Source organism: Uloborus diversus, chromosome 7 (genome assembly GCF_026930045.1).
Source record: "Uloborus diversus isolate 005 chromosome 7, Udiv.v.3.1, whole genome shotgun sequence".
NCBI lineage: Eukaryota > Metazoa > Arthropoda > Arachnida > Araneae > Uloboridae > Uloborus > Uloborus diversus.
Genome location: NC_072737.1, coordinates 117,791,977 through 117,815,780, shown reverse-complemented (window position 1 = coordinate 117,815,780; position 23,804 = coordinate 117,791,977). Strand labels below are relative to the sequence as shown.

Genomic DNA, 23,804 nt, shown 5'->3' with positions numbered 1-23,804 from the left:
GGTTTAGAAACTTAAGGAACTAAACTATGCGGCTTTATTTTAAAGAACCAAAATACTGTCAAGTTACGTAGATGATTAAATGTTCTGTTGACACTAAAAGGCAACTTTTGAAGCAAATGTATTGAAACTGAGTGATGACTCACTCATTCAACCTTTGTCGCATTCAATATCATTCTGCCTGTTTATAAAAAAAAAAGTTACATATTTAAGCATCATGTTCGTTTCACTTCATTTTTACGTTACTTATATTTATATGATGAAGACAAATAAGAATAGTTTAGTTTTTTAATTGTACACTTATATTTTTTCCATTACAAGTAAGTGCTTCAATGAGGCTGTGGCATTTATGTAGATGTTTTGTTAATGCTCATTTCCAAAAATTAGTAAGTTTGAGATTGAATAGTGCTATTCTCTTCGTATAGCAAGGTCATGAAAACTTTCATTGAAGTCATGAAAAAGTCTTGGAAAAGTCATGGAATTCTTTCATCCAAATAGAGTATGAACCCTGTCGTTATAACGTTTTTATTATAACATTGTTTATTTGGCGAAATACTTTAAATTGCATTGGGAAAAAAAACCGCTTCACTCGTTAAAGGGCAGGGTTATGGTAGCGTGGTTCCTTGGCATGTTAAGTGATGAACTATGTAGTTGAAGGATTATTTTGAGTTTTTAATCTATTATTAATATTTTTATGTGTTTTGGCGAATAGTTTTAAATCACAAAGAGACTTTAATAGGTCTTTTGAAAAGGTGTGTACACATTTTAGTTTAAAGAAAATGATCATTTTACATAAAAAAAGGGGGCGGGCGTGGAGTTTTTATGTTCAACGGATTTCCTTTGACTTCTTAGCACGGGCATCGCTGTGCGGGTACTGCTAGTATGTCAATACTAGATTTGCCCACCATGGAGTGCAGGGAAAGTTTTCATACTTCGTGTTATGCTTTGCGCAACATTATCCAACAGCTGCTGAGGTAATTTATCCCATTCCTTTGTTAGTGCATGGATGCCCTTGTTTATTGGGGGGCATTGCCAACTAGCAAAACCCACCAAAGCATCCCAAACATATTCAATGAGGTTCAGACTTGGATAGTGTGGCTGCCATCCAAGGAGTTGAATATCATTGCTCTCTAGACACTTCTAGACAACGACCCTTCAATTGCATGTTGCATCATCATCCATGAAAACAAATTCATCACCATCAGCTCCACAAAACATGTGAACTTGAGGCAGCTGAACATGATTAATGTAGATTTGGCTGGCCATTGATTGGGATTCCACTCCACACCATGACACTACTTTGAGGATATTGGACCCATTTTGTGATTGTCTGCCTGTATGCAGTGCCACTTTAATGCCAGATCAGTTATCCTCAACAGAGGATAGACTAACCTACTTTCATCTAAAAATAGTACACTAGCCCGGTCGCAGTCAGAGTCGACTTTGATTGCAATGCGGACAACACCATCGCAAACAAGGTAATGCTGACTTCTAGCCAGTGGGATGCACATACCAGAATAAAATGAATAATTGATTTATTCATTTTATGTAAAGAAAAGGAAAATCAATTCCACTTGTTTGGAAATCTGTGGTCTGCTATATGTAACTTGGTTTTGTTTTGTGATGGGCAGCTGCATTTTAAAATTTCTCTTTCAGTCTCGGTTATTTCAGAATATCTTGACTCAGTTTTAAAAAAATTTCCAATGTGACCCCTTTCTATTTGTATATTATTAACCCATTAAGCGCCGCTATATGAACCACTTTGAAAATACTTAAGTTTTCATATGTTTTGATGTTCAATGCACATCTCTAATCATATGTAGCTGAAATTTCGCAAAAAATATTTATTAGGTTAGGAGATATGGTATGGTTCCTAAATGGGAGACTTGGCGTTTAATGGGGATAACATACATATCCCTGCCACTATGTTGATACTTGAATAATTTCTGGCTAAATCCAATTAGAAAGCCCTAAAATCATTTTTATGTAATTAATACAGCTAGTTATTGGTACTTTAAGTACATATTTAACATATTCAAGCTTTAAAATGTAGAACTTTTAAGTATTCATGAGATCCAAAGCTATAAATTTTGGGCCCCCTTGCAACGAAAGCTGTAGAGGCCAGCCCCAGAGGCTAGCAGTGTATATTTGCAACGTTAATAAGTATTAGTCTGCTAGTTATTTTCAATTTCTTTAGCCGTTGGGCCCCTTAAGGACGTTCCCCCCCCCCCCCCCTCGCTCTGCCCGTACGTCATTCCGGGTCTGGTTTTCATTATTGTTTCATTCCTTCTTCTTATACATTTTTGTACAAAACGGAACTTTTCCCACACATTTTACTACCTTTCAGCAAAAAGGCTTAGGATTTTCATACACAAAAAGACAAGAGGTAGGTTTTTTCTATTAACCATGTCGTGTATCGAGCAAGGGTGAATGACAATAACCCGAAGCACTATATAAAAAGGCTCTTATAAAATGGAACTAAGATATTTTTGGGCTCCCTGACGGTGTATTTGTGTTATTATAGGCAAATGTTTTTTTACAGTCAACATTTCGGTTTTGCTTCACAACATGTTTGATGACATATGATTTATGCATCATTATAATGTTTCTAGAGATAAATGTCCAGCATGCTTCACATTGAGGAATTATCAACGGTTATAGCTCCGATTTCATCCAACAAATTACGATAAATTGTAAAAAAGTAAATTGAGAGTTATCACATTCTCTGTGATCTAAGCGATTTCCATTAAAGTTTTTTTTTCTCAACTATCTAAACAAAATTTGGCAATTTACAAACAAGTGGTACTGCACTCATCTTCTTGTTTTAAGCTTAAATATATTATTTTAATATTGTTTGAAGCTCGTAGCAAAGTCAAAAATTCTAATGACATTTTTGATTTAAAAAAAAAAGTGAAGAAATTTCTCAATTGAAATTCAACCTCCCTTATTGAAGGGGGAGCCCTCAAGGGGAGGGGAGCATGGCGCTGACTGAGCTACAAAATATTTTTATGGGGGGGGGGAATAATTTTAAAGGGAATTTTGATGTCCTTTTACGGGAATCTCTTTCGTGATCTGTAGAAATTCAGAGAGATGCGTCATCCTCCTTAGGGAGGATTGGCACCCCTGTTTTTCCAGAACTTTCTTCTAAACGAATGGAATGTCACTTGTTTTGATAAAAGCACCTGCTCTTGAACTTGAACAACAAAAGGATGTTTACAATGAGAAAATACAAAGGAGGCTGTGGCTTCAACAGGAAAAAAGGGGAGAGTTCATTCATACAAAATAGGTGAAGACAATTTCTACTAGGCATGACTTGCTCTGCTAATCAGAACACGCCAAGTCTCCCATTTTGGGACTTTAGTAAATAAAGTCATATAAAACTCCTTGAAATTATTTTTCTCGGCCCCTGTTTGTTGTGATTTGAAAAAAGGTCTATTGAGCTTCATATTCCATGTTTCTAATTTCCTGCATTCGCATTAATTATTTTTAGGGAATTTTTTTCCCGTGTAATGCAAAAACAAGAAATTTTTGCAAAATTAAATTTTTTTTTAAAAATAATTTACATTCCAAACCTTTTGGAAAAAATTACCAATAAAGTTTGGTTTTCTATCATTCATTTTAAAAAATTTCAAAATGATATCTTAATTACTTGATGAAGAAAAAAATCTTAATTGAAGGTTCCCAAAATGGGAGACTTGGCACTTAATGGGTTAATTTAACAATTTTTGATTCATCAAATATATCCTTGATTTTTTTTCCTTAAAAAAAAAACTTGTTTGATTTTCAGCTCAAAGGCAAGGAGGCAGATAAGCTAGATATACTTGTTGAAAAGCTAAGGCCATTTGCCCCATCCAAATCCTGTGTAGCACAAAATTGTAGATTGCAAGAGATGCGAAATACGGCTTTTGAACTGCTCTTAAAAGTCTTACACAAAATCAAACCTGACACAGAATTTGATTCAAATATTGTAAGTATGTTCAGTTTTTCTTTTGTTTTCTTTTTCAAGAATTTTTTATTAATAATAGAACTTCACTTAGTTGTTAGTAACGGATCTTAATTAGGGATGCACAGATTTATCGGTAATAAATGGCCATAATCCGACTGGCCATAACTTCGTCAGCCAATTATCACTGATTAGAGGACAGAAAACACTATTTCTATCACTTCAAGTACACCTAGAATGAAAAACTGTGCTGAATGAGTTTATTGATAATAAATAAATGTAATTTTCTGCAACATTAATAGCATGTAATATTATGAATAAGGTTAATTATGTAATGAAATGAAATAGAATTTGTATAAGTTAATTCGTGCATTATCAACAGTTGCTACACTACGGCAAAAGGGAAGGGCTACACCCTGAGGTGACATTAAAGTGTGTTAATAAGTATTTCATTTACAGTAAATTCTAATTTAAATTCTCTCAAAGCAAGCGGACAGTGATGTTTCAAAGTGTTGTGTAATGATATTTTTTAAATCCTGTTATAATGTATGGTAAAATCTTGGGTGTGTATTCTTGAAGACCAAACAAGACTGCAACTTTCCCTCCTCCCTAAAGTTGAAGGGGTTACATCTTTTCTTGTCATTACTGGTCACAATTACAAGCCCATCTTTTTAAAATCCGACTGGCCAATTCTCCACAGTGTTCACTATGTGAAGGGACTGTGCAAATGACAGTGGAGCATCTTTTTAATTGCTGCGTTCTTCTCGACGTACTCAAGGATGTCGTTTTCAAAGAGCTTTTCCGCTCTACTACTACGTCATTGTTGTACTGGACTGCAGAGGATGTTGGCGGGTGTAATTTTAAAAATAATAATAATAGTGTATGATTGCATAACCTTTTGGGAGAAGATACATTCACATAACTAGTTAAAGCATACAGAAATCAAGTATACAAAAACAGTGAAGATTATGTGGTTTTTTTAAAAAGTAGCTAAGTATTGAAATGTGATATTTTTTTAAATTGCCGTTACTTTTTTACCATTTTCCATGCTAGTAAATTTTTATTTAATATGAAAAACATAAAAATAAACATCATGTATCATGTCATACTTAGTTGAAGTTAATGGTGAGTTTCTGAATGAATAGGAAAATTATGTATGTAAAACAATGAACTTAAATTGCTATAGAGTAATCCACTAGTAAATGACCATTGGAACCCAAAAATGTATAAAACAAGAATAAATAACTAGATATTCTTTATCTAATTGCTACAACCAATTTCTAGCAGCCCGGGAATTGCTCTGCTAATATAAAAAAAAGTATTATGTGCAATTAACTCTAAGTCTAAATTTAATAAGTCAAAAAAGCAAGAAATTCCTGTCTCTCTGTTAAGTAGTGTTATAATACTAGTTCGAAAAATTAAAATACTGTAAAAGTTCCTATTTTCACAAGTCATAATTTTAATGAAATGTAGATTTCCATGATTTTATGAGGATTAAACTTTTATGATTGTGGTGGTGTTGTAAAAATAGGTGCTTTTATAGTACTCAAGTAACATAAACTGCACCTGAAATGTATGTGCGCAAGTTATATTTTATGTAGTGCCTAGATGAATCAAATGTTCTTTTTTTTTTCGCAGCACACTCTTGATCTATCATCCTTTCGAGTATCTCTTTTATACGAGATTCAGAATGAGCTTAAAAAAAGTATTTATGATGATGATCATGAGCAAGCACAAAAATACCAAAAGAGAAGAACTCCAACCGGAATTCCCAAACACAAGGGCCGGAATTTACGTTCCTCGATTAGGAGTGATGATGAAAATGATGACGAGGAATTAGAGTTGAACGATGATGATGAAAATTTTGATGAAAAGGATAATAAGGAAGAAAGTGATGCAGATGCACCAGATAAGGAAATAGAATATTCTGAAGATGATGTGGCATTCAGTAAAGAAATAATAAATAAGAGATTCACAGAAGCAGGACCAATAATGCCTCTTCATCATGGAAAAGTAATTACTGGTAAGTAGTTATGTTGGTTCCCATTCTTCTTTTTTATTTATTTATTTTATTTATTTATTTATTTGCTTGAAAAAGCTTTCATTTCAGAAAATTGATTTTGTAGTCATCAGTGGAGCCCAGGCCTTTGTATCTAATTGCACATTCTAGAATGCCTGTCAAATAGCTGATAATGTTTATTTTTTGAAGTGGAATATGTATAGTTGAGCTTAATGAATAATGCAAACACATAATATACAAACCCTTAGTTCTTAAATTGTGGTTTAACAAATAAAAATTATTTTCAATATTCTTATGTAAATGAAAAAAAAAAATTCAGTCTTTTCCAGTAGAGATACTTCATTGTTGTAATTGTCCCCCCCCCCTCCCCCTAAAAAAAAACCTAATGCTCAGAAACCTCTCATCATTGTTAAGGCTGCTCTCAAAAACGATGGTAAACTCAAGCATGGTACATCAGGGTAGCAAATATATATTAAGAAAGCGCAAAAAATTAAAAAAACAGAATGGACTTACTGTATACACTCATGTATGGGTTTATCTGCCTACTTTCAAAGAAAAGCTTAAGAAAAAAGTCTTTCAAAGAAAGAAAGGTATGTGTTTCAAGCGATACGCAATTTTTGGGGACAAAAATCATTGATGTTTTGCTGTGTTTCTTTGCTAATAAACTCTTAACAAAGAAAGAAAAGGTCAATTTATGAACATGTTTGCATCAACTACTGTATAAGGAAATATACAGTATGCTAACAAGGAGAAAGGGTATCCTTCGTAAAGGGCCTACTGTTCAAAATATTTTACATACTGTGCAAAGTTTTTTCTCTAGCATGAAAAATAAATCTTGATCACGTTATCTTAAATTTAATGTAGTTATTTTGTATGCTAGCATTATGAAAAAAAATTAATGCTTTTTTTTTCCGAGTTTTTGAAAATCTTAAACCGAACATTTTATTTGTTTTGCAAAAAAAAAAAAACTTGCCAGTTAATAAATGTACTATATTAAATCTGCTTAATTTTAATACTTGTCTGGGCTCGTTTCTTGCTTTAAAATTGTACCTCAAACTGCTTGCTGACCAGAATTAAATAAATTACACCAAAAGATTGACATAATTTCCCTGGTAAAGATTTCTATGTTGAAACTACAAATAAAACTTTTCTGATGCTACACTTTCTTTTACAGCATGCAGTCTTAAACATCATTTGGAGACCAAATTGTACCTTAAGTATCTTCAAAAGGTAAGAATCTTATACATTTTGTGGTATTTAAATAGTAAATCAAATGTTATTAAAGAAAAGAAATCAGTAAAAAAGACTTTCAATTGAAAAGTTCATCGTGAATTCTGTATCATTCCACCCCCAAGTTTTGCAATCTGCATGCTAAGCAGTTTCTTTTGTTGGCAAAATTGTATGTTTCAGATTACCATCAAGTAGTTGGAAGAGTAGTGAGAATCGATTGCTCAACACTCTCGTGAAGGTGGTGACGTGAAATCCATTGTAGTTTGGCGAATCTTTGCATGTCCTCTACCACATCACTATTAAGTTCAAGGTTTTGTGTAGTTTGTAGAGTACTTATATGGTTTTATTTGTCGTTATATTGATCAGTAGTCCCATCGATGGTGAAGTGCTTACCGTTATTCCCTTTTCAAACCAAAAAAAAAAGGTTGTCTCTTTGAAATTCACCTTAAACATAATAGTGGTGCAGTAGGGGACTTGCAAAGAGTGGCCAAATTAGAACAGAAGTCACATGATAACCTAGACGCACGCAGTGAGCAATCGGTTCCTATTTTAAGAATGACCCTTGTATAATGTAATGCAGGGGTCTACAATCGTTCTTACTACAGGGCCCCGTTCTAAATTTTAGGAAGCAAGGCTGGCAAATGATCCAACAATATTTCAGTTCCGATGGTCTAGTTAGTGCTACCCTCCCCCCTCTCCTGGCCTTCATCCTCCCATACACACAACACCCACCAAGTTTTTTGTTTAATTAAGTACTCAGTTGTAGTTTTTGAGATAATCTGGATTTAGTGTTGTTTGAAAAGGCTTATAAGGAAATATATTATGAAAAAAATAAAAAACTTTATTCTGTTTGTAAGCTTCCTGTGGAAGCTCCCCCACGGCTCCTCCCTGACAAAATCTGTTTGTGGGCCAGATGTGGCCCACAGGCCATAGTTGGAGACCCGCGATGCAACATGTTGCTAATTTTATGTACAGCAGAATTCCTTTAAGTAAACATAATGCAAATAATTATCTTTTGCAATTTTTCTGGAAATTCTGATATTTAGCTCTGACATACATACTGTTCTGCCTGTGGCAATAGTTTCTATTGACATAGAGTTTTTAATGGCAGTATTTTATGCTATTCTGTAAAATGTTTTTTTGTTTCCTCAATCCCACTGAATGTCTTTTCCTCCTTTGCGTAGGAATTTGGTGTTTCTGAAGCAGCAGTTAAAGAAGAAGAAGAAGATTATGTGTTAAATGGCAAAAATTTGGCTCATAGTGTTAATGAAATTACTATTCGCTTTATTAATTCGTATTCCCCTGATGGCTTTGAGGTGCAGCCCCCGACAGTTGCCTCAATGAGTGCCTTAGAAGTAATGAAAGAATCAAAGCCTAGAATTGAACGAATGGCAGATTTTGTGCAACATAGTCAGTCATATCTTGAATATCTTTTTGGCAGAGAAACTGAGCTAAAATGTTTGAAATGTACTCATGCAAATATAGATCTAGATAGTAATGACACATTATGTAACCCTACTAGAGGCTCAGCTTTTATGAAAAGTCTTCACAGACCATTGGTGAGTTAGCAAATTTTATTGTATTCTTGTAAAAGATTCGATAATAAATAAGAACCAGAATTGATTTGTAAGCATGTAAATTTGTACTGATTTTTGTATTCCGATATGCTAAATTAGCTTAACTTTTAGAGAATTTGTTCTTAGATCTAAATCTTTGATTACAAAGATTTTAAAAGATTTTAATTTTATAAGCTATCTGTTTCTCAACAAAAAGTATCAAATAAGAAACTCTTGACTTCAGCAGTCTCTTGGGCTTCAGCATGTTATGGCTGCCTCAAAATGTCATTATGGTTACGTTGTATTGTACTAAATAAATTGTGAGATTCGAATTCTCGACACTCAAATTTAAAATAATTTTTAAGGCTCATTTTGTGGGTAATGGTAAAATTTAACAAACAAAGTTAAACAGCTGGTCATCAACATCATAAAAATTTATCAAAATTGCAGTTTATTGTAATTTTCTATAAAGCTTAAAAAATAAGGTAGGTCAGTTTGATAGCTAAATGGAAATGGTCACATGAAATTTGTTGAGTTAACAATGGAAAATCTGAAGAGCAATAAGGTTGGGGACATAAGGACGAGACATTAATGTTGCAAGATTGATGTGTTAAAACACCAATGTTTTTACCATCAATGTTTTTTTAACACTGATATTTTGTGTTTGATGTTGAGAGGCTTTCAAAAAGGATGATTTGTCTCAGTCTCTATTTAAAAATATGTAAAAGGGAATGAGAAATTATTTTAAGGTGAAAAACGTATTTGTCATCGCCTGGATTAGTTTACCCGACTTTTAGCTTCGCACTCTAGTTGCAGAGCTAGAATTGCCATTCATCTTTTTCACTTTTTTTTTTTTCAACTGTTCAATATCCCCCTTTCAACCTTGCTTTGGTTTATATTTATTTATTTTTAATATATATATGTTGCGTGTACTTAGCCTTTACAGAATATATTTTTTTGTTTGTATTTGTGCTTGTTTAAATTTCTACTTCTTTCCCACCACCTAATTGATTTTCGCATATTTTTTTTTCTTACGCCAAAACGTCTGGCATTAATGCACCATCTGGACAGAATATTGCTTTCGTACTTCTCATTTGCTCATTTCAGGCAGACCTATGTGTCCTATTGAGGAGCATGTAATTCAACTTATCCCCGACTTTAAGTACTGGAGCAACATTTTGAAGGTCTGTGGATCAAAACCCCTCCAAGACTTTATATCCTCTCTGGACTCATTCACAGCTATTATGCTTCATGTATGCCACACATAACTGAACTTCGTTCTAGACCAATAGTGATCCATGTACTGAAGATGATAAAAATAAAATACTGCAAGGTTATCTGCAGGATGAAATAACAAGTTGGTAACTTCCTGTTGGCCTTTAGCAATCAGTCGTGTGTATTGAAAGAAGTGTTAGCTACTGCTAAATACTGGGTCTTCGAAAGGTTACATAATCATCACCAAGGGTGCCCATATAGGGGGGCAAGGGGGGGGGCTCAAGCCCCCCTTTGAAATTAGAACTTCCTTGCTTTCAATACTTTTTTCTTTGCAAAAATGTAAAAACATTTATTCTCCGGCCATTAATGAATAAATTATTAAAAATGAAATATTTTAATGACACAAATCTGTCCTGAAATCGGTTTCCATGGAGAAAATACCCTCCTAACGCATGGGGAAAAATATCTGAGCCCCCCCCCCCCCCTTACAATTTTGCATCTGGGCGCCCTTGATCATCACAGCTGTTGATTATAGAAATTGGAGGTAATAGAGCGGCCAAATGCTGCAAACTACTAAAAGTACAGCACTCATGAAATTGCACCAAGCACATATTACCTTATGTTCAAAAAAATTGTGTTCAAAAAGAGATTTTGAAGAAAGACCAGAATTTCGGTAGGGTTTTCACATGTCTGTGTTTTTCAAAAGATCCATGTTTCTTCCTCTCAAAGTTATATATTAAAACTGAAACTTTTAATGTCATTCTCACCCCTGGATGGTGGATTAATAAGAATTTGCCTCGCTGAGACCACAGCCTGTTGCTTTTCATCTACTTTATTCTTGCATTTATGTATATTTAAAATATGATTCACATGATTTTTTTCAGTGGAAAAGTGCTGCTTAAATTAGTAAATTCTTCTCTCACCACATCCAGGCTTTAATCTCTATTAAAAGAAGCACAAGAGGCTAGTCTTTGAAATTTATGTTCATGCCTGACTTTGGTCTTATGTGTGGATATTCATGTAAAATTGAAAAAAAAAAAAAACAGCAGCCAAACTCTAATGCAAAATGAGCCTACTCTATGTTAACATTTAATGCAAACAAGTTTTATCTGTATTTCAAAGTTTTTTTTTTTTTTTTTTTTTCAGTTTAATTTTGAACCAATGTTGATTATAAATAAAACACTTGGTGCATGTTTTTTTTTCTATAGTTAATGTTTTTATTAATATGAATAACTGTGCACATGCCCTTATTATTATTTTTTTTTTTTCATTACTTTCAACATAGAAAGACAATAATTTTGTTCCTGAAGAAAGACTTGTGGATGCTCTTGCAACGGAAAATTCATTTTGTGATGATGATCCTTGCGTTTGTGCAAAACTAAAAGAATCTAAAGCAGCTGTGACATTGCTAAGGAAACGACTATTATCAATTTTCCTTTGGCCATACCTACTTTCCAAGACGTATTTCACAGATGATCACAATGCTATGCTGGAAGAAACTGAATTCCCAGAAACAGCAATTCGGGAGTAAGGTTTTTTTCTTATATGCTGTGATTACTAAATTTTTTGTATCTTGTGCACGTCTTATCTTTTACACTTTTGCTTATTTCCTTTGTCAAGTTTCACACATGTCTTCATAATCTTTTCAGGGAATATGGTTTTTTTTTTTTTTGTTTGTTTGTTTTTTTAAAAAATCTCACAAACTTAATTATTTTTTATTACCTCTTCATAATTAATTCATCATTTAATTCATGGAAAGACGTTCAATGTTAATAAATATACCATCTGCTCATGTAAAGGTATGTTCTACATTAAAAAGAAAGAATCCCCCATGTCATCTTCAAAAAAAAAAAAAAAAAATCAATGATAAATTGTTAAAATGTGTACTACAGTAGTCCCTGTTTATACAAAGTCAAATTTACTGCACTTCCAACTATTATCTAAGCATCTTACCTCCTTTCCTTATGGTTATTAAAGGGGTGGACATAGCAAAAATATGAATATGCAGTGTAAAAAAAATTGATTATTTTAAAGTAATTTTATTAAAATTATTTTAAAATAAAAAGCTTATATATAAAATGAGTAAATGCTATATAAACAATGAAAGCAAGCTATACAAAGTTTGAAACATAAAATGTATTCAATTCAAAGTCAACATGATTTTCAGAACATTTTGTTGGTCATTGTTTCGTAATTAGTCCTAGGATATTTTTATAGGTAGTAAGGAATCGTTAAGGTGCTCACCTGTACTGCCGTGGGAAGACAAAGTGCAGTATCTACAGAAATAAGGTTTTAAGAGATTCGGGGAACAAATATTATTATTACCATTATTGGGGATCAAATAATAAGCCAAATGAAGGAAAAGTATTTGTTGTAATTCCTAAGGAAATGTAAGACTTAAATTACTTTAATGTGAAAGTTCATGTGCAGCGCTTTCTTTTAATTGAAAAAAAAACTTTCTCTCTGAAGTTTTCCTCCAATTTACGACTGTTGGAGCTTTACCAACTAGAATAATATTTTGAAAGAACTTTGGTGGAAAAGTCGCTAAATGCTCCCTCAATACAATGCAGTCTCTTATTATAAGGAGGTTAGGATGAATTTGGCATATTTTGCAGCCACGAAGATGCCTTAGTGATTGTGTTTGGTAATGTAATTTGGCATCTGCAATAAGTTCTTTCTTGTTTAGTTTATTAAGCATAATACCAGAATATATAACCTGAAATACATGCTACATGAAAAAATTATGGATAGTTTTCAATACTTATTGCCAGCGGCGTGCACAGATATTTTGGGGCCCGTCACAAATGACATTTCCGGGACCCCCTATATATTGTTTACCCCTATATTTCACCCCTAGTTTAAAAATATTGGGCCCCCTTCAGCCTCGGGCATGGGCCAACAGGTGTCTCTTGTCCCTCCCCTGTGCACGCCTCTGCTTATTGCTATATACTGCACAGTAAACAGATTTGATTGAAAAAAAAAAAAACAAGGTTTAATTTTTAAGAAAAAGCTGTAAAATGAAGGGATACTGCTGTTACTTGCACAGCCAGAATCATTCTTCTAGGGGGTGAGGGGTTGCAGTTGTTCTTACAGGTGTTTAAGTGCCATACTGGGATCTGTAATTTGATGCAAAACTAGTTTATGAGAGATTGGAACTCCCCCCCCCCCCCCCTCCCAATACCCATCAAGTAAGGATATAGAAACATTGAAACCCCTCCCTTTATGAAAATCTGGACATGGTCCTAGCCGAGAGTATGGAAGATAATATATATATATATATAAGGTGATTTTTTTTTTGTTCAGAATATACAAAACTTAGAAAACATGATACAAAAATTGCAGCAATCTTGTATTTTGGATTATTTTAAGTAAGGTAAGTTGTGCATCAATACTTTACTTGAGTACATTTGTACATAACTTTATTCTGAATTAAAAATTTTGAAATGAAACATTTATTGATTCCATTAGTTCAACTGAATTGAGAGTTTAATAAAACTGATAGTTTTGAACAAATTAAATTTCACAGCGAAATTATGTTTCTTTTGTAGTTGCTTATCGTATGAATCACTTATATGATCACTTTGCTTATAGGTTAGTTTTGGTAAGTCCCGAGGGGTGACCTTATATCAAGGTCCGACTGTATATATATTTTTTCCCCTGATCGCACGCGACAGGCACTAACCCTTGGTGGGCACTATGGTGCTGCGGGCTTAGGGTTTGGTAACCCCTGCTTGACGTTATCAAACTGTTTATAAAATAGTAAAGTAAAATAGAAAAAAATCTAGCAGATGTTTACAGATTGCTACTCCATCTCAGAAATGCTGTAAAATAAACTAGACCTAGTTTTCCGTGTGCTTGCACACAAGAGAATGCATCCCTGAAGTTGTTGTTCAACTATCTGAACATCGGCTTATCTTAACTGGTCTGTTCCTGACAGATTACAACTTTATGTCAATAATAGTGTTATCCCTATAAAAACATCAAATAACTTACTACACACACAATTTTGCCTTGTGTGTATGCATGTTTTTGCTGAATATGACAGTAAACTTGCAAAATTAACAGATAAAATTTGATTTATTTAGAAAATTTGAAAAAAACAAACAAACCGTAATTTGCTTCTATTAGAAAGTATAAAGTCGCCTGTGAAGGTTTGACAGCTGAAAATTGCTTCTACTCTTCTACATTTGAACCAAGCAATTGCCTGTTTGGTGATATTTTGATATTTGAAATTTTAACCCTAACTCCAGTTGATTAACCCTTAACTCCCGTGGATAGCATTAATTTTCAACCACTTTTTTGATTCTTCATTCCCCTAAAATGACTGTTTTACCAGTAAAACAGTTAAGTTAGTGGATCGAGTTCAGCCTTGTCACAAAAAAGCCTTTTCCTGCATGGTAAACATTACCAAAACATATTATCAAATTATCATGCCGTGGCGAGAGTTTCATTGATGAAACTCATGAGTTTACTTGATCACTGGCTATTATTATTTATAAACATTTCAGTTTACTTATTGTGTATGATTTTGTCTTTTTTATTTAAGTAATCGTCATGAGGTGAAAAAGATTTATAAAAACAGAAGAAAGAAGAAAAAGCGTGGAGTAAAAAAGGGCTCTAAACGTTCAGGTATACCTTTTATTATTCTTACCAGGGTTATATGCAAATGCATATGAATATGCTAGCAGTGCCCATTTCTGGAAGAGTGATGGAGCCTCTCCCCCCCTCCCTCCCACACAAACACTTCAAAGCCCTCAGAAAATGAAAAAAATACTACCACTCTTAAAGTTTTAATTGTGCATTGTGCTGTTCCATGACCCCCCCTCCCCCATTCTTCCATGGTGGTCAAATAACTAATGTTTTGAATAAATGCATAGATATTTATATTTTATATGTGCAATTTTCACTTGCTTTTACACCTTTTTTTTAAAAAAATTGTTCAAGGGATGAAAACAAATCTTTTGCTCTTTTTGAAGAGCAAAAGAAATAGTTCACCCATAGAAAGCATTTGTATACAGTGGCTACTGCCCCTTCTCAGGGGTGCCTACAGGGGGATTATGGCGCAAGTTGTGCCTTCCAAATGGGGGGGGGGGGAGATTTTTTAAATATTCTTATTTATGTAAATTTATTTGTTAATTTATTTTTAGTTTAAATTATTTACTTTATTTTATTCTGCTTATATTTTATTTCATCTATTTATTTAGTTTGTGTGTGTGTCTACGTATGTCATTGGTGTAGCGCAGAACTTTTCTAATAAAATAATAGCAATAGTAATTAAAAAGTAAACAAATAAATAAATTGAAAAATATATATAATTAAAAAGAGCAAAAATAATAATAAAAGGAAAGAAAGTTGAGAAAAATGGGGGAGGGATTGCACCATTGAACTTGGGGGGGGGGGGGATGGGCACCCCTGACCCTTCTGGTTACCAAGAGTAAAAGAAAAAATATTTCCTGTTGAGAAAGAGGGAGGGCAGTGGTCTACCTGAATGAGAGTATTTGTTTCCGTGGGCGGATTTAAGGGGGGCGAGGAGGGGCAGTGCCCCTTCCAGTCTTGGATGGACTTTATACATAGTAGCAACACACCTTCAGAAATCTTAAAAGAAAAAAATCCTATTTTTTTTTTTCTTTTTTGAATAGTTCAGATGTGAAAATGAAGAGAATAGCGAATCTCCTTGGAGGGGGGGGGGGGGGGCAACATACACTGTATTACAAGTAGTAAGGCTCTCACTGTGTTGCTGAAATGTGTTGAAAACGACTATTTTGAACTGAAAACTTCTGATCGAGCTATGCGTTCAGATGCAATACCTGAAACAATCGACGATTATTTCAATGAATTAGAGGCTAAAACACAGATAAAAAACGGATTTACCTATAAACTTAACAAGCTACAGCTTAGGGCACCCACTTTGTTAAAGCCTCTCAACTCCCAAAAATTTCATGATTTGTTCCAAAAAAAAAAAGTTCTTAAAAAAATAAATGTTATTTTAAAGTGCTTGAAAACAGTGAAGATTAGGACAAATGTGAATACAAATTATAAGTTTTTAAATTTGTAACAAATGTGAGGGGGGGGGGGGGGTAGGGCAAGAAATGCCGAAATGTGTCAAATTCAGCTTTTTGTGATATCCTGCAGCAAAAATGTAAAAATCATGGTTCTCGCGTTTCTGTAACATATTACTTGAGATAGTTTTTTGTGACTCACATATTTTATATCTTGCTTGCTGATTATTTAATCTTGAATGCTGTATTTTTTTTTTTTTTTTTTTTTTTTGTAGTACTTGTTTTCATCTTACCTCTTCTATATATTGTTAATCTGTTTAGCCCGAAAAAAAATTTCACTACTTCTATTCCTTTTCGTTTTCTGCACTACTTGTAATTGAAAAACGTTGGTGCATTGGGAAATCTTTTTTCTTTTAAACTTAAAATAGTTGCTCTTACAAAGAACAATACATTAAAACCGTACAATCTAGTACTAAATTTCAGAGACTGGAAAGGACAAATGACGTGCCTTAAATAATCTTAATTGTTCTCGGGTCCTTGAAAAGAATTAGATCAGTCTTTAAAATTCCTAAGCAAAGTGTACTTCAATTTTTTTTAATCAAATTCATAAATTATGAATTGTCCAAATGGGCAGCATGTTGCTCTTGTTACCTATTTTCAAAATCTGTACACAATTTCTTTTAAAACATCTTTTACTATTTATCATTTTGTATTTAATTCAATGCTGTATTTGTGGGTGGGTTAGAGGCATGATCAAAAACTAATTGAATTGAACCAACAGTCGATGTTAATTAATTAACAATGCATAATCTTTTCTTCCCCCTCGCTTTTTCTCTCTGAGGACTGCTGTTATTGATTTGTTGACCCGTAAACAATTTTTACTGTGTGTTATTGTAATTTGCAAAAATAATATTTTGCCAATTTTTTCCGAGATTTTTGTAGTTTCAATAACCCCTTATAAGTCTTCAAAATGCAGAATTTTACATCTATTTTACAAGAATTCCTTTGGGGGGGGGAGAAACCCCCCCGACCCCATTAAATTAGAGATATTCTATACCCAATTAGGGATGCCATTTCCCCTCTTAAGTTCAATTCAAAACGACAGAAAGCAATGCAAACACAAAAAAAGTACCTAAAGGCATGCCTTTACAAAATCACGGGGGGAGGGGGGGCTTTATAAAATGGCCTTTTTTAGCCACCGACAGAAAAGTTGTCTGGACTCCAAAAGAGACTCAAAAACTGAAATAGCTTTGGACCACGTTAAGTCTAAATCCAGTCTCGATTACAATTAATGTTGCTCAAAAAAAAAAAAAACACTCCTGCCCCCCCCCCCCCCCCAGGAACTCAGTGCGAAATCCACCTATGTTTGTTTCAGATGCATTCAATGGGTATGAGCAAATTTGAGTATCTAGACCAGGATGTCATTTTTTACAGTTGTTTTTTAAATTTTGTAAAAATGGTTGAAAAAAAGAAATAAAGAAAGAAATGATAATTCAAAATAATATTCCATGTTCAAATGAGCTAATTTATTAATCTGAGCATCTTTTTTTTTAAGTAGTGAAGTAGCGACTACATTTAAAAAAAATAGTTGTAGTCAGAGGCGGCGACTGGGGCTTATAAGTGCGGGGGAAATTTTTTTAGGAAGTTGCAGACTATTTTACGCTATGTTGAGTGACTGGGGGGGGGGGGGGGGGGACTTCTGATGATTTCTCATATAAATGTTTTGGAATAGTTGTTTAAGAAACACCATTTTGGTATGGTTTTTTATTGTTTGGGGGATGAGGCGGTTGGCCCCTGTAATTTCTTTTTTAAAATAAAGTCTAATTAATAATAATAATCTATACTAATATTATAAAGAGAGAGGGCAGATTTTTGTTTGTTTATATGTTTGAGGTAATCTCCAGAACCACTGCACCTATTTGAAAAATTCCTTCACTATATGAAAGGTGCTTTCTTACTGAGTGACATAGGCTATAATTCGAAAAAATCCAATAAGTAGTTCTTTTTTTATTCCAATGTTGGCCCAAATTTCACATGAATTCCTGAATATTTGAGTGAAAAATTACTTGCACACATTAATATTATATGTCGTTGAAAAGGGTAGAATTTTCCAGTTCTAATCAATTTGTTTCAATGCTTGAACTTTTTTAGGCTTAGCTGAAATTTAGGCACTACTTTCTTCATTAAATCTGTCAATAAAAAGTGAAGGAATTGTCCCCCAATTTTCTTTTTGACACCATTGGAAAAAGCAACATTTTTTACTCCAGATCTCTTTTGACCTATGGTCGAAAAACTTAGCTTCTATTTTCAGAGGGAAAAAAGTTACAAGCGTTTTTAAATCAAGTTCGGAAAATCATTTTAATTCAGGTTGTCAACCATTTTACTTTCGTGTTTCCATGTTTACGCCTTTTGAATCCATTGTTTCTTTCCTTATTTTGCATTTAATTTCTTAAACTTATTTTATTTCGTGTTTCCATGGTTACGCTTTTAAAATCCATCTTTTGCATTTTAATTTCTTAACAGTATTTAATATCTGTCGTCATTGTTTGGAAGGGTAATTTTGCATGGTGTTTTTTTTTTTCTTTTACTAAAGCCTGATTGTTGAATATATGTCACTTGATACAATTTTTATTCTCAAGGTAGACTGGGCAACACAGCTCATAATGTATAAAGATTTGAAAAAAAATGTTAATGTGATTTTATACTTTTTTGTTTGTTTGGCAAACCATTTATTATTGCCAAAGAAAAAACATCCGATTCACTCGCAAAACGGCTGGGTTCCAGTAGCGTAGTCGCTTGGTGCTTTAGGCCCTGAGCAGGTCAGTGTAGTATTATTGTTTTTAAGCAACCATAAATTTAATTCATTGTTTTGGCGATTTGTGTTGAAAGAAAAGAAACTTTTGATTTCTTTTTATCTGAGTGAAATGTACGACATTTTCTTTTTTTCTGACGGTGATTTTTGAATGTTCCACAGGATGTTTTTTTTTCCATTAGACGGATGGATTATGATAGCGAGGTTGCTTGGCAAGTTTGGCGATAAACAATAGAGTTGCAGAATTATTTTTACATTTGAAAAATATTATTTGATGTCTTTTTTTTTTGTGTGTGTGTGTGTGTGTGTATTTGGCGAAATATTTTAAATTGAAGTAAAAACCGCTTTACTCGCTAAATAGAGTTTTAAAGCAACTGTAAATCTAATTTAATGATTTGGTGAAAAGTTTTAGAAATCTCTTCCTGAAAAAAATCTTAAACTGATGTCTTAAAGATGCAAATTAATGCCATGTTTAGCAAACTTAGAGCAAGGGGTTTGGGGTTCTCTCTTCAAAATTTTGTAAATTTTAAAGTTTTTAAAATTTTTTTAAAAATGTTATTTCAGACTTATCTTTTATTGATTTAAGAAGGAACGAAAAGGTTTGGAGGTTCTCCCATTATTTTTTTTAACTGATGAAATCTTAAGTACTCAGTTTTGAACTGCTTTTGGAGACTTCAAAAGAAAATCTCCGGATTTTTTTTTCTAACTTAGATGTAAAACGCAGTTTTACGGTATCTAGGAGGATTCTCTTCCTGATTCCCCCCCCCCCCCCCCCCCCCAAACTGGTGTCTTTATAACGCAAATTTAGGTCATCTTTATATTCAAAGGAAGGAGGGATCGAGTTCAGGGATTTTTTCCCGGAAAATTTTCAATATTGACATTTTAAAACTGAAATTTTAAGCAATATTTGGTGATGTTAATGTTTGGGTAATTCACCCAGAATGTTTTGAAATTAAACTCTCAACATTTTAGCAATCTTTGATGATGAAAAAAGTGCGGGAACAGTACCTCACCCCACCCTCATGCTCCCTGAATCGCCCCCACTGGTTGTAGTTAGCATTTATAATAAAGTTGTTGTGGTTTGTTACCAAAAAAAATGTAGTTTTTCCAACCGCTGCTCTTAACTATAGTTTGTCTTATCTCAACAATAATCAACAATAATCAATAGTATAGGGATCACAATTATAGTTTGTCTTATCTCGACAATAAACAACAACAAGTAGTAGGATAAGAATCACAAATGTGGTTCATCTCAGTAGTTACTCATTTTAAATGTGTACGAATTAACGAGGTTCGCCTGTGTAACAATGCTATTGTTCTTTCATTTGATTTTAAGCTAATAATGTTGTAAATCGAATACACAATAATAATCATTTTTTTAAATGTTATATGAGAAGTGCATTTAGTATATTGTTTTGCATTGTAGTTTCTGTGAAAAAGGCATATGGAATTAAAGTTCCACCTGCAGCTGTTTTGAAGAAAACTAAAGATGTTGAAATGCATGCATCAGAATTTATCAATAGGAGGAAAAGAATTAAACTGGAAGAAAAAGACTCGAGTGAAATTGTGCAAAGTAGCACTTCTCCAGGTGGAAGCATTGTTCCTAGCAGTCCCTTTCCAAAAAATACTAATGGAAATGCTTCTTTGCCTTCGCCCAATGCTATGGGGCCAAAAACGAATCTAAGTTTACCTGCTGTACGTAAGAGGAGTAAAAGAAGGCGTTTGAAGTGAACAAATTTCCGTTGTTTCTTTGTATTACTCTTTTATTAAACCTTACTGTTTTTACAAAAATAATTTAATTTCTAGAGCAATATTTTTTTTGTTCGTACTCACAAATGTGTATATATGTATAAAATCATTTTAATTTGCTTCATTATTCATTAATTTAAAAAACTGGTTTTTATTTTTCTCACAAAGATGCAGGACCGGATTTAGGGGAGGGCAGGCGGGGCTACTGTCCCGAAGCCTCCACAACAAAGGGACCCCACAATAAAATTTTTACAAAATATCCTAACTTTCACGAGTCGAAAATATCGGATATATATACAGTAAAACCTGTAAAGTTGACCACCCTTGTAAGTTGACCACCTGTCTATTTTGACCGCTTTTGTCAGGAACGGAATTAGTCCTAACCCATATAATGAAGGAAAACCTCTGTAACTTGACCACCTCTCTATCTTGACCACTAATATTCGCCAAATTTGGTTTGGAGTATTGTAAAAAATCCTTTGTAAGTTGACCACTTGGTTTATTTTTTTAAACTTTCTTCAGCAAATTATTTTATTTTATTATTTATTTATTTATTATTTTTTTCATAGCTTTCCAAGAATGCTTTTAATGCTTTGATGACAGAAAAGCATTTTACTAACTAAACAGCAGCATAAAGCTTAATGCTGCTCTTTATTCTCCAAACTTGTTTTTCATTTGTTGTTCTATTTGAGATAGCTTTTTGTACTCTGTTCAATGAAAATAGGTGTCAGTAGAAAAGTTCTAAGTCTTTCCTTTCAGTTGCAATATGTTGTGACAACACAGGAATTGTGCTAAAAAGAGCAGGCCCGGATCTATACATTTTGATTCCCCTGCAACAAAATATGTAGGGCCCCTTCCTAGTGGCAGCAGTGTCTATTAGTAAAGTGAATAAGTCTCAGTGCTAGTTTTTTCTATTTTTTCTTCAATTTCTAGGGCCGTAAGCCCCTTTAAAAACATGGGCCTCTCGCACTGCGGGTACGCAGATCTGGGCTTGCTAAGGAGTAAAGTTACATGTTTCTGGTGCAAAGGATTAAGAGATAGGACATTTTGATTTTGCCTTCATGAACTGGGAGAGTCGAGCTTGTTGCTCTTTGTGCTATAAGTTTTACATAAAAAGGCTTCAAAAAGAAAGTTAGCTGAACTTGAGATTAATAAAAAGTATGAAATATTAAAATTAACTGAAAATGGAAAAAACCAGAGAATATTAGCTGGCATAAATGGAATTTCTAAAAGTAAAGTGTCTAATATAATTAAAAACGAGGAAAAACTAACAAAATTATTTGAATAGTATTTTTAATTATTGTTTCACTTTCAATAATGTTAAACAATGAAAGTGAGTTGAACAGAAAGAGTAAGGGTGAATTCCTCAAAAAATGAATACATGGTGCAAGAAATAACAAAAACTAAGAAAAATGATTACCGCCATTTATAAGTTGACCACCTGTCTAAGTTGACCGCCAAAGTACTGCACAGCGAGTGGTCAACTTACACAGATTTCACTGTAAATATATATATAAAAATATTCGAATATATATCAAAGTATCGGATATTTTCGAAAATATGATAATCTTTTCGAACTCTAGTTAGGGGCCTCCACACTTCCAAATCCGGCCCTGCAAAGATGCCTCCTAAGGAGTTATTTTTATGTTTTGAGACATACTGTTTTGATACTTGATTTACTAAAAAAGTTGAAGAAATAGTTCATCAAAATCAAAAGAAAAATTTAGAATTATAATCAAAAGAGCAAAGTTGGATAATTGAGAACCTTATATATGAATTTATGTTGAAAATGTAACATTCAACTTTTTTTTCATGCAAACTACCATTTTTAATTGAATGGTTTACATGAGTAACTGATTTTATTTTAGAAATGTAATACAAATGTTTTCCTAATCAGCCTCATTAAATATTTGAGAAAAGTATCCTTTCCTTGCTGTAAATTTAGTTTATTAAAGCAGTTATGTTTTGTTCATACTTTATCAGCCTCCATTTATCAGATCAAAATTGCATTTCAAGGCAAAAATGTTTAGTATGCTATATTTCACATTTTTAACCATTGTATATAGTATCTGCAATTAAATTTTTTCTTTTTTGTCAAAAAATATTTGTTCTTCCTTTTTTACAATGGACAGGCATCCATTGAATTGTTTTAAAAGACAAAGTTTTACAGCTGATCCTTTTATGTTTTATTCAATTCTTAAATCGTGATTATTATAATGATATGTCTTTTCTAAGTTGTATAATGGCTGCTGTCATGTGTTCATCATTTGGTAATAGAATATTTGTTTGAAGATAAACTGTTTGACATAAACTTATGTATTTTTGTAATTACTTTATTTCAAAAACATTTATAAATAAGTAAAATACTGGCAAAATACCTTTTTCGAGATTAATTGAGACATAAGTGTAATAAAAGCTTTATTCCTCGTATATGTAACTGTTATTCCTTATGATATTCTGCCCCCCCCCCCCCTTAATTAAAAAAAAAAACGAAAAAAACAGAAAAGTTTTTTTATCCACCTAAATACACAATTATGCTTTTCTCTTCCTTTCACAAAGTTTTCACCCCAAAAATATATAACTAAATAAACAAGTACAAAAAAAGTACATCAATCTTGTTATATACATCCATTAAACAATGCTCCAAAATTTTTTGTTCTATATTTATGTGTGAAATAGATCTGTATGTGTTAATCAGTAACACTAGCATTGTTATTGTGTGTCCGTCTATTGGCAGACATATTAAATTTTTTAAAAATATCATTTGGAAACATACTACTTACTCTTGAACAGTATTAAGAATTTAAATAAAGTTAGTTTTATGTTTTGCCGTTCTTTTGTACATTTTTTGTCTTAACATGAATTATTGTTTTTTTCTACAGTTTATGTATTTATTATTTTTTAGGAATTTATTAGTGAAATGCCTTAAACTCTCTCAAAGGTCTCAACATGACAAAATATTTTGTCATGTTTGTTTTAAACGAATTTTCGGTGGTATAAGTTGCTATATTTTGTGAAGAAACACCAACTTGTAAAAATTCTTTGTTAAAAAAAGCTTGTAAATAAACTGACGCCAAATAAAAGTTGCATTTATTTTCTAAACTGAAGTTAGCATCTGTTTTCTGCCTTGATATTGTCATATCTGATTTGCGATAGGGATGATATCACATGTATTGCTTCTAATAGCGCCTGAGGGGGTATTCAGTTGTGGTTCTCAAAGTTGAGTTGAATTCTAATGGGATTTTAGAGAAACAAAAAAGTACTGTTTGACCACAAATTGTAT

General features: G+C 33.0%; 2 protein-coding genes across 2 annotated transcripts in view; both read left to right on the top strand.

Annotated features, from left to right (window-relative positions):
• Positions 1 to 11,437, top strand: part of LOC129226855 (uncharacterized) — a 36,746-nt gene extending 25,309 nt beyond the window's left edge. The window contains exons 8-13 of the mRNA XM_054861485.1: positions 3,785 to 3,964; positions 5,579 to 5,963; positions 7,135 to 7,190; positions 8,375 to 8,749; positions 11,247 to 11,327; positions 11,375 to 11,437. Of these exons, the coding sequence (XP_054717460.1) occupies positions 3,785 to 3,964; positions 5,579 to 5,963; positions 7,135 to 7,190; positions 8,375 to 8,749; positions 11,247 to 11,327; positions 11,375 to 11,437 (1,140 nt within the window). The remainder of the gene's footprint in view (positions 1 to 3,784; positions 3,965 to 5,578; positions 5,964 to 7,134; positions 7,191 to 8,374; positions 8,750 to 11,246; positions 11,328 to 11,374) is intronic.
• On the top strand, positions 11,277 to 21,032 carry LOC129226385 (uncharacterized). The gene is made up of 3 exons (XM_054860987.1): positions 11,277 to 11,488; positions 14,508 to 14,590; positions 20,199 to 21,032. Exons 1-3 carry the CDS (start codon positions 11,448 to 11,450, stop codon positions 20,501 to 20,503), a joined length of 429 nt encoding a protein of 142 aa, XP_054716962.1. The 5' UTR covers positions 11,277 to 11,447; the 3' UTR covers positions 20,504 to 21,032.
• Positions 21,033 to 23,804: the final 2,772 nt, after the last annotated feature.

What these genes read in the sequence shown, in the direction of transcription:
- LOC129226385 (XM_054860987.1), top strand. Translation starts at nt 11,448, where the DNA reads ATGCTGGAAGAAACTGAATTCCCAGAAACAGCAATTCGGGA. An exon ending in CCAGAAACAGCAATTCGGGA is followed by an intron (nt 11,489 to 14,507) that starts GTAAGGTTTTTT and finishes TTTTTATTTAAG; the next exon opens with TAATCGTCATGAGGTGAAAA. An exon ending in AAAGGGCTCTAAACGTTCAG is followed by an intron (nt 14,591 to 20,198) that starts GTATACCTTTTA and finishes TTTGCATTGTAG; the next exon opens with TTTCTGTGAAAAAGGCATAT.